This window comes from Mauremys mutica, chromosome 2, assembly GCF_020497125.1.
Source record: "Mauremys mutica isolate MM-2020 ecotype Southern chromosome 2, ASM2049712v1, whole genome shotgun sequence".
NCBI lineage: Eukaryota > Metazoa > Chordata > Testudines > Geoemydidae > Mauremys > Mauremys mutica.
Window position 1 is genome coordinate 83,335,379 of NC_059073.1, and position 14,445 is coordinate 83,349,823.

At 44.2% G+C, this 14,445-nt stretch overlaps 1 protein-coding gene across 5 annotated transcripts in view; it reads right to left on the bottom strand.

Annotated features, from left to right (window-relative positions):
- Positions 1-14,445, bottom strand: part of TTC39C (tetratricopeptide repeat domain 39C) — a 75,488-nt gene that overhangs the window by 46,683 nt on the left and 14,360 nt on the right. For all 5 annotated transcript variants that reach the window (XM_045008249.1, XM_045008252.1, XM_045008251.1 and 2 more), the window contains 3 exons: positions 12,403-12,451; positions 10,346-10,474; positions 919-1,033 (listed from right to left, as the gene is read on the bottom strand). In XM_045008249.1, the coding sequence (XP_044864184.1) occupies positions 919-1,033; positions 10,346-10,474; positions 12,403-12,451 (293 nt within the window). The remainder of the gene's footprint in view (positions 1-918; positions 1,034-10,345; positions 10,475-12,402; positions 12,452-14,445) is intronic.

Here is a 14,445-nt window from a genome sequence, read left to right on the forward strand (position 1 = left end):
GGATTAATTTCTGTGACAAGCAAGCACCTGAAACTGTTGTGCTCCATGTTTTAATGAATAGAGTCTTTAGTACATTAGAAGTCTACACTGTTTAGTCAGCTTTTCCATCTGTAGCACTAGAATTGTTCATTCAAAACCACATTGGTCAGCAATTTCTTGCCATCTCCCCCATTTCCTGAATAGGACTGCATCATGAGTGTGGGAGACATAAGCCTGTTCCCATTACTTGGGCTTTGCGGGAGAGAATTTTCTCATACAGTTTCAGCCAGTACAACTTAGATGCACAAGGCACCTATACATCTTTGCAATGATTCCTGAGGTGCCTCTATGAGGATAGGCAAAGTATTCTCAAGTATATACATCTAAGAGAGGACCAGCAGAATGTTGGGTATTGGTATAACAAAAGGCAGAAATCCCTAATTTATACAGATCAAATATACATTTAAAGACCCTACTATATATGCATGCATATTTATGTAAAGAGATATCATAAGTATCTTTAATCCTAAATACAAATTTAAAATGTCTCATTTTTGCACTATTGAGACCCAACTTTTAAACCTAGCAAAAACTGGCAAAGAACCCACAAATATACTCTTTCACCTGCAAAACCATCTATTTCTATATGCAAATAAATAATTGCACATAATAGTGCTGCATGCTCGCATACCAAATCAATGCGAACAAATATATGTTTTTAGGGCACAATGGCTGCACATTTTGCAGACACATTCAGTTTTGAAAAAAAATCTAATCCCTCATTTCAAATGCAATACATCTCTTTCGCACAAAGCAACTATCTTTATCAATGTGGGTACCGGTAATCATTTTCACACTTTAGAGATCAGAAGTTAATGACTCACTCTACACACCAATGGAAAAAAAAGCTAAAATATTATTACTAGAGTCATACCACACCTGACAATTCCTGTTTTACAAAACAAAGCACAGCTAGGTAAACTTGACAGTCTGCTACAATTATCTGTCTCTGGAGTCGATCCATCATGGATGGTGCAGATTTTCGGCCATCAGCCTGTTTGAAATATACAAAAGCAGGGTGTAAAAGAAATTATTTAAATTTCAAACTATATTTGAATATATATATATATATATATATACACACACACCGTATATTCTGTGCAATATTTATTAAATCACATAATTTATATTGTATAAATCTTTCAATTTTGACTGTTGGTGCACAGGCAACCTTGATTTTCCAGCAAGTTAAATATATTCTGTATGGGAACTGTAATAATCCACGTATCAAATTATATGGAAAAATATTTATTTTAGAACTTGATTAATCTATAATCAACACACACAGAGCAATATTTGCCTGGCTTAGTATAGACATTTCCTGTAGTTCCCCCACCAAAAAGTGCTCAACTGTATTACCTTAAATAGTCTGAAAAACTATACAAATTAATGCACAAGAGACAAACACTAGTTTTAGAATTTCTAAGTTAACTTCAACCATGTTATTTATTCAAAATTGCACTTAAAATAAACATTATGTATTCTATTATCAGTATCAGATTTCCTCAGTATTGAAAAGCACATCTAAAGAGAGTACCAAATTTCATTTCATTCAAAAATTCCCTATTTAGACCTACTGTTTCTTTAATTTATTATAGTGCCATAGCTGTCAATCGGTTTTTGGAAAGAAATTTATATTAAACAAAACCAAGACCAAGACTCTTGTCCTTGAGAGACTTCTCAGGTAAACACAGATGTTTTGGTTAAAAGATACCAGAGGAAGTTTTTGTTAAACTCCACATACGTTACTATATAGAAAGGTATTAAGCATGCATAATACTTTACTTACTGATTTATGCATAGATAAAAGTGCAATTACTCTCAGTCACTAGAGATGCAATGGCTAGGTGCTGAACGAGGAGACTTGGGCCTGGCAGTCCTTCATCCTTGAAAATCTTTCCAATTACCAGGTAGCAAGATAGTATACCCTCTAAAGTAGGGGTTCTCAAACTTTTGTACTGGTGACCCCTTCACATAGCAAGCCTCTGAGTGCGACCCCCCCACATATAAATTAAAAACACCTTTTAGTATATTTAACACCATTATAAATGCTGGAGGCAAAGCAGGGTTTGGGGTGGAGGCTGACAGCTCGTGACTCCCATATAATAACCTCGTGACCCCCTGAGGGGTCCTGATCCCCAGTTTGAGAACCCCTGCTCTAAAGAACATAGATCTTTTACTTTGTATGAACATGGCTAACCACCCTTTTTCTGCAACAATAACCCTCAACTTTTCAACTTGCCATGTGAAGAGTTATTTTATACATGTCATAGGTCTCACCCCCACTTGGAGCTGTTGGGTTCCAATGTGGGGACCTGCCTTAGTTTCCCTCTAAACTAAAATCCTAGTTTAGGTCTGGTTCTCGCTGCCACCAGTCAGGTTAAAGTGTCTGACACACTGCCTGTCCCCCAACTTTCCCTGGGGAACACAGATTCAATGTCCCTGAATCTCTACACACAGGGAAGCAGCCCACTTCCCCCCTCCCTCTCTCCTAGCCACTCTGGAGAGATATACACCGAGTCAAATCCTTGACTCAACACAAAGAGGGACTCACTTCCCCCTCCCCTTCCCTTGAATCTTCACAAGAGAAGAAATTAACCAAGTCCTTAATAGAAAAGAAAAGAATTTATTAAAGAATAAAAAGAAAATATCTGTCTCTGTGATCCAAGATAGAACCATACAGGGTCTAAACTTATCAATCTCTGGAGAGAATCCCACCTCCTTTCTTTCTCAGTAAAAGCAAAGTAACAGCAAACAAAAATAAATAATTTCCTTTAGCAAACACACAATTGCAAATGTAGAAATCAAATTATAAGACTAATTCGCCTTTCTAATCAATACTCACTATTAAATAGTAGAAACTACTCCAGGAGAACTTGGAGACATGACTGTCCTCTCTTAGATCCAAAGAGAGCTCTCTGAGCAAAACAGGGAACACAGACAAAGGCTTCCCTCCACAGAGATTTGAAAATAATCTGTTCCTTGATTGGTCCTCTGGTCAGGTGTTTCTCAGGTCACTGAGCTTGTTAACCCTTTCCAGGGAAAAGAGACCTTAACCCTGATCTGTTTATTTATGACAATACAACTCTGAAAAAAACAGTTACCTACCTTTTGTACCTGTTGTTCAAGATGTGTTGCTCATGTCCATTCCATTATAGGTGTGCATGCCCATGGGCACAGTCGGAGATTTTTGCCTTAGCGATATGTGTAGGGTCAGCTGTGGCGCACCGTTGAGTGCTGCACTTATGCGACAGTACATCAGGCGCTGCCGGCCATATGCCCTCTCAATCCCTTCCTACCGGCAACTCCGACAGAAGGGCAGGTAATGGAATGGACATGAGCAACAAATCTTGAAGAACAGTTACAAAAGATAAGTAACCGCTTTTTCTTCTTTGAGTGCTTGCTCATGTCGATTCCATTCTAGCTGACTCACAAACAGTGTCAACGGAGGTAGGTTCAGAGTTCACGGTCTTGCAGCTTGCAGCATTGCTCTGCCAAAGCCAGCGTCGTCTTGAGCTTCCCGGGTAAGTGCATAATGAGATGTGAACATATGGACAGATGACCAGGTAGTGGCCCTACAGATCTCTTGGATTGGTACCTGTGCCAGGAAGGCCGCTGACAACACTTGTGCCCTAGTCAAGTGTGCCGTCATGATCGCCAGCAGATGCACCTTCCCCAGCTCATAGCAGTAACGGATGCAGGCCGTGATCCAGGATGAAATCCTCTGAGCAGACACTGAGCAACCTTTCATTCTGTCTGCCACCGCAACGAACAACCACGTTGACTTATGGAACGGTTTTGTTCTATGTAGAAGGCCAGCACCCTCCTGACATCCAGGGTGCATAGCCTGCTCTCCTCATCTTACGTACGAGGCTTTGGAAAGAAGACAGGTAAGTATATGTCCTGCCCAGTATCAAACTGGGAGATGACGTTGGGCAGAAATGATTGGTGCAGTTGCAGCTAGACCTTATTCTTGTAGAAGATTTTATAGTGCGGTTCCGAAGTAAGTGCCCTGATCTCGGACACCCTGAGGGCTTACGTTATTGCAACCAGGAATTAAACCTTGCAGGAGAGAAGAAGGAGAGAGCAGGAAGCCAGAGGCTCGAAGGGTGGCCCCATGAGTCTCAACAGCACGAGATTCAGGTCACAGGGAGGGATGGGATCCAGGACGTGTGGGCAGAGACACTCCAGACCTTTCAAAAACTGGCTCGTCATGTCATGAGAGAAGATCAAACTGCCTTGGAACGGAGGATGGAAAGCTGAGATAGTGGCCAGGTGGACCTTGATCAATGACAAGGACAAACCTTGGAGTCTGAGGTGAAGCGAGGCCTGAGCGGCCTGGATATGCCGTTCCGAGGCCCAGCACGTGAACCTTTTCTACTTGGCCAGGTAAGTCACTCTGGTAGAGGGTTTCCTCCTACTCAGCAAGACTTGCCGAACACGGGCCGAGCATTCCCGTTTGCCTGCGTTTAGCAATGTGGGAGCCATGCTATCAATTACAGCACCTCCAGGTTCAGGTGCAGAAGGCTGCTGTGGTTTTGGGACAGCAAATCCAGCTAGCGGGGCAGCTATCGAAAGGTCCAGCAGCATGCCGAACCAGTGCAAGCAAGGCCACACGGAGGCTATTAGGATAATCTTCGCCCTGTCCTGCTTGATTTTCAGAAGAACCCTGTTAAGGGACAGCACTGACAGGAAGGTATACATCAGAGCCCTGAACCACATGTTCTGTTCATTCTGCGGAATGGATGGGGCCCCTATCCATCCCCCAGAATGAACAGAACACATGGCATTTCCTGTTCTGCCTGGATGCGAACCAGTCCACCTGGAGAGTCCCCCAGCTCTGGAAGATTATACTGACTGCCTCCAGATGGAGCGATCACTCATGGCAAGACAAAAAGGTCCCACTGAGGTGATTTGCTAAGATGTTCTTGGTTCCGGGCAGGTGCGTGGCTACAAGATAAATGGTATGCCGCATGCAAAAGTCCCAAAGGCCGAGAGCTTCTTGGCAAAAGACCAACAGTTGTCCAATCGTGCCGGTGGAGTCTCAGCGAGGGGCTAAACTGCCCTTTCATGCCAGAGGAATACCCTTCTGGTTACCACGGCAGGGCCATCGACACCTCTGCCTGCCTGCTAACCATTGCCACCAGAGACCGGTGCTTAGAGAAGGATCGGTGCTGGTGTCAGGGGGACCAGTGCCGGAGCCACCAGTATCACGAGAGTAGCACTCCCATGGGGCGGGCGACAGAGATCTGCACCGAGAGGATGACCAGCGGAGGGCAAACAGCGCCAGTGGTATGGAGACCAGCGCCTCCCCCTAGGTGATCCACGTCAAGATGATGGGGACCGAAAATGTGGTGCTGGTGACTGAGAGCGAGCCCAAGAGGGCTGTGACATCAGAGATCTGTGGTGTGGAGATGGAGAGCACTGCCTTGGCTCAGGTGATCAGTGGAGCTCCACTGCCTCTTGGGAGGTCTTTGTGGCTGGCCTGCCCTTGTAGGGAGCTTTTGCTGCTTCCTGGGGCACACACAGTGCCAGTGGCACAGGCGGAGACCATTGCTCTCTCAGTGCCAGGGGAGCTTGGGAAGGCGTCGATGTCGCTACAAGTTTGCATCCCCCACTGCTCCTGGGAATCAGTTGCGGATCCTTTAAGGGGGTAAGGGCCCCGACTGGGGAGGCACATCCACATGGCTCCGGAGCAGCTGGGCAGCCCAAAGTGTGTCCTTTGCCTGATGCCCCACGTCCTTTCTTGCCCAGTGCCGGGGAGCCATGCTTCTTAGTTCTCTTTCTGGGAACTGGGGATGAGAAGCAGTGCTGGACGGAGCCCAGTGCTGGGGGTGAGCTGTGCACAGGGGCCGAGGTAGGAGTCAAGTCTTGGCGGGATGGCTTGGAAGCCAGAGCGCAGCCTCCATGAGGAGAGCCCTCAAACGAATATCCTGCTCTTTCTGAATCCTAGGTCGAAAATTTTTACAGATACAATACTCGTCCTTCACATCTGATTCCCCCAAGCACTTGAGGAAGCTGCTGTGGGGGGGTCACTTTCAGGCATAGTTCTGTTACAGTCCATGCAGGGCTTAAACCCCGGAGACCAGGGCATGCCCCGCTTGGGGCGAAGTCAGTGATGAGCTGCCAAAATCATAACAACCGGTTCCCTCCTCACCCCAGGAGGAGTCATGGCCCACCCCCCCGGGACTCCTGCCCCATCCAACCCCCCGCGTTCCTTGACACACCCCCCCCACCCCAGGGACCCCTGCCCCATCCACCCCCGTTCCCTGTACCCTGATTGCCCCCCGCCGCCCCATCCAACCACTCCTCTCATTCCTGATGGCCCCCCAGGACTCCTGCCCCATCCAACCACCCCTTCTCTCTGTCCCCTAACTGCCCCTGGAATCCTTGCCCCTGACTTCCTCCCACCGCCCCATCCAACCCCTGATTCTTTCTGACTGCCCCACCAGGACCCTTGCCCCTATTCAATCCCCCTGTTCCCTGCCCTCTGAACCCCCAACCCCCGAACTCCCCTGCCCTCTCTCCAACACCCGCTCCCTGCCCCCTTACCGCGCTGCCTGGACGCGGCTGGAGCCGGGAGCCCGGGGACGCGGGGCCGGAGCCGGAGTCACGGGGCCGGAGCCGAAGGATGTGGCGGGAGCCGGGTGGCCGGAGCCGGGGAAGGCTGCAGACAGAGCCACACAGCCGGAGCTGGAGCCCGGCCACGTGGCAAAACAGCAGGAGCCGGGCGGCTGGAGCCACGGGGCCAGGCAGGGCTGGAGGGCCGTGTCCGGAGCCAGGCATCCGGGCAGGTGGGGTCGCGGCCGCCGCTGTGCCCGGACCCGCACTACCGGAGCCGGGCCGCAGACGGAGCCGAGCGGCCGGGGAGGGTCGCGGCCGCGGCCGGGGAGGGTCGCGGCCGCGGCCGGGGAGGGTCGCGGCCGCGGCCGGGGAGGGTCGCGGCCGCGGCCGGTGGCGGGTGGCGGCCGGGGCCGGTGGCGGGTGGCGGCCGGTGGCGGGTCGCGGCCGGGGCCGGTGGCGGCCGGGGCCGGTGGCGGCCGGTCGGGGAGGGTCGGGGCCGGGGCCAGTCGCAGCCGAAGCCGGACGGTCGGGGCCGCGGGGGGTCGCAGCCGGAGCCGGACGGTCGGGGTCGTGGGGCCGGGGCGCACGGCCCTCCTCGTTCCCTCTACCCCTACCTCAGCGTCGTCTTCCTGGGCCTGAGCGGGAAGCCTGCTTGCTTCTCAGCCCTCCCAGGCTTCCCGCGCGAACAGCTGATTCGCGGGAAGCAGGGCGAGAGGAGAAGCAGGGAGGAGCATTCATGGCAGGAGGTGGAGGCAGAACTGAGGTGAGCTGGGGCCGCAGCAGGGAGCGCTTGTTAAATTTAAATGCCCTTTTAGAATCGGTTGTCCCGCGCGGGACAACTGGTTCTAAAAGGGCTTCTAAATTTAACAACCGGTTCACACGAACCGGTGCGAACCGGCTGCAGCTCACCACTGGGCGAAGTCCCTGATGGGACTCGAACTTCTAACTACACTTAACAACTACTTAACACTAATTACTATAAACAACTATTTACAAGGCCCTAAGGCTTAAAGTCTGAACAGACGAAACCACTAACCTTTGCTATGCAAGGAAATGCGCTCCGACTAACCACCACAGGTGGTAAGGAGGACTGAGAGGGCGTGCGGCCGGTGGTGCCTAATATATAGACGCATGAGCGTGGCACTCAAGGAAGTGCCACAGCCAACCCTACGGATACTCTAAGGCAAAAATCTCCGATGACTGTGCACGTGGGCGCACACACACCTAGATTGGAATCGACATGAGCAAGCACTCAAAGAAGTAGTCTAATGGCATTACAAGTTCAGGTAATGATAAAGCACCTCTATAGGTGCATCTTGGGAAGACTATATTATGGAGTTACAGAAAATAGGTACTTCTCAGGGTGGTGGGGGAAACTACTTCTGAGATTCAACTAGGTCCACTAAAAGCAGAAAAAAAAGCAGATTTTCTTTTAACTACACATTCTAGGTAAAGCTGCTCGTTTTGGCTGGTGAAATTCCTTGCTCAGTTTCTAACAGGAATGTATTCCTCTTAAATAGCTTTTGGGTTAAGATGTTAAGTTTATTTACATTGAAACCTTTTTGCATACTACACTGTCCACAAAGGTGTTGGAACAGATACCTTCTCTAGTTAGGTAATGTGAAATTACAAGAATTTGAAAATTCATATCTTTTCTATTTAGGGCCAGATTCTGCTCTCAGTAGTGTAAATCAGGAGTAACAATACTGAAATCATTGATCTATTATATGACCTTGGACAAATCACTTCACATTTCTGTGTCTGTTTCCTCCTCACCTTTTGTCGATTTAGATGGTAAACTTTTCAGGGGAAGGAATGCATCTTCCTACATATTTGTACAGCACAATGGAGCACCAATCACAAACAAGACTTTTGGATATTTGTGACCCAGGGACCTCTTAGTGCCAACTGGCAGAGGGCATAAAGGGTGGTGCATAAGGATCTGATGTCTATATAATAATGCACCAAAGGGTGGCATGTGAAGTCTCTACCAATAGCCAGTAACACACTGGACATCCTAATCATTGCAAGATGCATGTACAGATGTTATTTAAGGAATTAGGTATCTATACTGAAAACTATGTTCTTAAGGTGTGGGAGTTAAGATAGGTCTCCAGAAGGTGATAAACAGGTTCTGTTCAGGCTAGGGGTAGTAGACATTTCTCTCTCTAGCTGGTCACATGAAAGATCTACGGGGAAAAAAAAACAAAACACAAGGTGCCCTGTTTATGACTAAGGACAATGTTTTTTGGGGGTATAACTGGGGGTACTGCAGTACACCCCAGGTCCTTCATTGAGGAGATGAATTATCAGCATGTTCTGTCTTATGAAAAGCGGGTCAGATCCAACCTGGCTCGAAAAGACTGGAAAGACTAAGTGAGCTAAACTTTCATTAGACAAGATAGTATCTTGTTAATTAAATCTAGGCTCTAGAAGACATTAGGATTTTATTTTATATGTAAGCATGTGTTTCCAATACTTTCACTTGCTACTTCTAGAATCTCTGATCTTTGTTAAATAAATTTTTACTTGTTTTCACTAAACATATTTATGTGCTGTGTGTTAAGTGGAGCGGTGATCCTCAGGTGAAACTGGTAATCTGGTATGTACTGTTTCTTTGACAGCAGTGAATTTGTGAATTCTGTGAACCCGTGGTGGACACTCCAAGGAGATGCTCAGGGAGCTCAAGTGTTGGAATGTGCCTATCTCTAATCTGGAGAGAGAGAGAGAGAGAGAGAGCAGGGCGTGCAAAGGCCTGGGGTGCTGGTGTTGCCTGTGGTCAGTGGGGCTGGGGAGCTGACACCTAGAAGGCCTTCCTCATGCTAACTGCAGGCAGTACTGAGGTACCTCACAACCCTGGCTATCCCTGGGAAGCATCACACGATATTACTATGTATATAAACTAAACAAATAATTATCCAGAGTAATCAGACTGCATGCTTCCTGAAAGAAATTCAGCAGATGGTCGGTCCCTTGAAGAGTATATGTTAAGAGGAAAAATATTTCTTGGCATCAATCACAGCTCTTCTGTAGAGTCACACATTCCTTGTACAAAATAAATTAAAAAAATAAAAATCAGACTCCAGGTGGCTCCTTAGATAACTCCATCTCAACACAATGCAACTGATTCAATTCTTAGAGCTCACCATTAAACTCCAATGGCATCCAGACACAAAATCACCAGGTTTCAGTCAGGAAACAGAGTCAAGAGCCTCCTCTAACAGCTGATAAAAGCAGCTGGTAACCTGACAGATACTCCAGTTGGGAGGGTAGACCAGGTGTGTCTCATCAGCAGAGACTACCACAAAAATCTGTGAGGTTATGACTAAACTCTTTGTCTCTGATGCCAATATGGGTATGGGATAGCCTCTGCATTGAAATGGGCCACCCAACAGTATTCAGAATATCTAACCCAGCAAAAGACAACCATATGGGTGACCCTATGGAAGCTGTCCTCACCTCTGGGTAAATCTCTCTCTCAAATTTCTAAAATGCCCATCAGTGTGATAACTAGCCTCTCTAAACCTAGGAATTCCATATACCAGCCCATCTGAGCTGACACTGGAAACTGAAATTTTCGAGAACAAACAAACCACAAGGATTCCCAACAGCAGTTCCGACATCAACTCAGCCATGAAAACCCCTCTTGAATGCCAAAGAGAAAAGGAAAGGTAGAAGGAAGTTTTCACAAACGGTTGCACACAGTACACAATAGTTAATATTTTACAGATGCTCCACTTACATTCCTTTTAATTTTATTCTTGATTGTTTCTATAACTCCAGCTTCTTCACTCTCACACAGTTTTTCTGTGGCTTTTAAATCATCACATGCCAACTGCATTTTCTCTTCTTCAAATGTCATCATGGCATTCTTTCAAAAACAAAATGCAAAGATTTGAATGACAAAACAACAAGAAAATTTACATCAGCTATTGGTGCAATAATTATAGACAAAAACTAAATAAGTCTTTAAAAAACATGAGGATTAAATTGTTACTCAAGACTCATGTTGTGTATATACACAGCTAGATATATGTACACCCCTTGCCCAACCGCATTTAAGTGTCCCTCACTAAAATGTCAAGAGACTGAAATCACAACTTATTAGCTGACTCTGTTTCTCTTAACAAAACTGAATGTTTAATATATAGTTGATCTGAAAATACTGTCGTATTACATTAGCTGAAAAATGAATTACGTTATATAAATTCACTTTCAATTACTGTTATGCAAGATTCAATTTGTGTCTGCGCACATACTGTTTTATATAATGTATTCACGTAAATAACATGCCTCAAAGCCAAGAACAAATAAAACCCACTGCATTATGAGTGATAATGAGCAGAATCCCTATACTTCTTGTTTAAAAAAAAAAAAAAAAATCATTTCAGCTTCCATTTAACCTAGCTAAAGAGGGTCTCAGGATAACTGACTTCTTTTTCTGATGCTTTGTCTAATGGAAATTCTGGATGACATAGGCATGCGAAGTGCTGTGGCTATCTTTAGAACAGTAACTAAGCAGAAGCTTTTCAAGGTACAGTGATGCTGTACTGTGCTGTTATACTGGTTCAGTAAATCAACTCAGATGACCAAGCCTAAGAAATTTTCATCATGTTGGCCTAAGGCAAGAGGAAAAAATCCTCCTATTTGCCTTTCCAAGTCATGTAGTCCACGGACTGAGGTGTTTAAAATTAATTTAATGTACAAAAAAAGCACTTCTGGAATATTATAAAATTATCTTTTTTTTTTTTAAATAAAATTTTACTATTCTATATATGGTTGCAGTTTAGGATTAAGCAAGCAAGTCATAATAAGGTCAACTTAAAAACGAGGTTCAAATACTTTCTTATATACTATTAAATATGCTTTAAGATCAGCAGCTCATTTTCATCCCTTTTCTCTCTTCTTCCATATATGATGTACTTAATACATTTTCATAAATGTGACTGATCACACATTAATAACCTTTAGTCTATTAGCGTTCTTAGCCCTCAAATACCTCTGCACCTTCAAAAAAAAAAAAAGGGTACTAATTTAAGATGTTTTCACATAAAGTCCACCAGTTTTATTCTAAAATGAGACTTTTTTTCTAAGTCTCATTTATCATTAATAGTTTATTATAGGACAAAACTGAATTTATGAATTTCATTTCAATAAGTTTTTTCAGTAAAGCAAGATAATCAGTATTTGGCTTTTGCTTTTAATGGAACATGTAAACATTTAATAAATTTGAGATGTTGAATTTATAGAACCCTTTACTCCCAATTAAAACCACATAAAAGAGCAAAACAAGTTAAGATTCCATGTATGCAACATATGAGTTATGCATGTTTTATAACAGGGGTTAGCAACCTTTCAGAAGTGGTGTGCTGAGTCTTCATTTATTCAGTCTAATTTAAGGTTTCGCGTGCCAGTAATATATTTTAATGTTTTTAGAAGGTCTCTTTCTCTAAGTCTATAATATATAACTAAACTATTGTTGTATGTAAAGTAAATAAGGTTTTTAAAATGTTTAAGAAGCTTCATTTAAAATTAAATTAAAATGCAGAGCCCCCCGGACTGGTGGCCAGGACCTGGACAGTGTGAGTGCCACTGAAAATCAGCTTGTGTGCCGCCTTCGGCACACGTGCCATAGGTTGCCTACCCCTGTTTTATAACTACATTAATTTTAATATTCTGAAAGAGTTGAGCCTAACAGGAAAAAACAAATTACAATATGCATCATATACACACAAGGAAATTTACAATGATACAAACAGTGAGATGAATTCTCTCTGCTCAATTTGTTCACCCACTTACCAAAAAACTGACAAAACTGGCCCCAAAACTCATTAACGGACTGTGGTTTCTGTAAAAAACAAAAACAAAATGTAGTTATCACATGTATACATATAGTTTACTATAACAAGCACCTATAGAAAATATCTGATATCAAATAAGGGTTACATGTCTGGGAATAAATCTGCTTCATTAGACCAAATTCTGAACTCAAAAAGGTTTTTCAGTCAGTCACTATACCCTCCTGCAAACAAAATCAGGAAGCCAAAAGTTAAGTCCCTTTTGTACCAACAGGTCAGCATGTTCTTTCAAAAAAAATTTTGTGATTGGATTTTCAATACTCATCTAAAATTAAACTTATCATGGAGTATGTTTAAAAAAGAATAACTTATTGTCAAAACATATCTAGCATTGATTAAATGACATGAAAAACTACAAAAGCCTGATGTACTCAAACGTACATCTTTTTGGTGGCTGCTGGGAAAATACTTTATTATAAACTTGTCCCAGCAGATATTCCATTAAAAGAAGATTTTTTTATTTGTTTTTCATTGATTTATGCAAGATCATAGTGTGAAAGAAGAAGATACATGATACTCTCCTGGGAAAAAGCCACAAGATGGAAAGAACTCAACATAATTCTCTGTGGATTTGAGTCACCTCTGCTAGTACAAGAGGTGGAAACTGAAAATTTCTGTCTTTCAGGGTTTCCGTGCCCCAAAAGTATTAACTCATCGGAGCGGGGAGACAAGCAATAGCCTTGATATTGCAACTGCATCCAATGGGGCTTCACACGAGCCAGAAATTCACCTGCATGTATGCAGTTGCAAATTTGGGACAAATGGGGAACTCCACGGGGGTTCTGCTAGGGAAGGGCGACTTCAGATCTAAGGCCAGAAAACGATAGGATCCCTGAAGGTTGGGGTAGACATGGAGATCAATGATTCAGCAGAGGCAGTAGAGACATACATTTCCCTGCTCAATGTCACCTATTTCAGGGGCTCCACTCTCCAGCCTGGAGCCCTCCCAACAGAGCAGGTATTGAGGATGCCTTCCACTATTTCAACCCTCTAGTGGATGAGCTCTCTGCTGTTAAGGAACCTTGCAGTTATTGCCAGATTTATCCCTCAGCAGGGACCAGAAAAGTAGCAGAGGTTATGGCCTTCCAATGATAGATCTGAAGGCAACTCAGAGGGTATCCTTGTTGACCTTGGACCAACTTTGATCTCACCTCACTGCCTGGCATTTCACACCTATCCAGCAGCATGTCCTTCAGTGAGCCATGCTGCGATTGACCATACCCCACTGCCCAATTGTTTTCTCCTATCCCTCAACTTTTGAACAGATTTCTATTTGTAAGAGTGATTACAATATTCCCTGGTATTCTATTTCTAGAAGTATCTAATGTGTCTTTCATCTAGTCAAGTGCTCAGGAAATATGGTGATAGACACCGTAGAAATGTGTATATAAAAAGAATGTGACTTGGAGACCTGAAGTTCCATTTCGATAGTTCATAAGAAGTCTGGTTCTTTATCTGCTTTGTTCCAGAGATCTAAAATAGGTCAGAAGTCTCTCTCATTAATTTTTAATAAATGAATTAAGAAATTGTACATCACTGAAGATTTTCCTTGTTTCATGAGAATTAAGGTCTATTCCAAGAGGGTGACAGCAATTCCTGGGCCAAACAGACAGTCAGGTTATATTCAGTACCTGGGTCAGATTTCAGACTGAATGACCCCTGCGATCACACAGTCACTATAAAACCCTGTCTATGGCTAAACATAGAGCTAGCTGTCAGGAACTCTTGTTATAATCTCAGCAATGCAACTGATCCACTGTTTGGCCTTGGACAAATCATTTGTTTTCCAACATGTAAAATAAGTAATTATCATCCTTTTCATTAGCATATCATGGTTTGTGATGGTCTCAGAAAGCCAAGATGTCAATGCAGGTTTTTCACAATTTACCCATGTTTTACTTTATGTATTATATGTAACCACAAAGCCAATAAGCTTGGAGGAAGAAAGAGAGGAAAAGGAATGAGAGGGAAATAAGAGACAGAA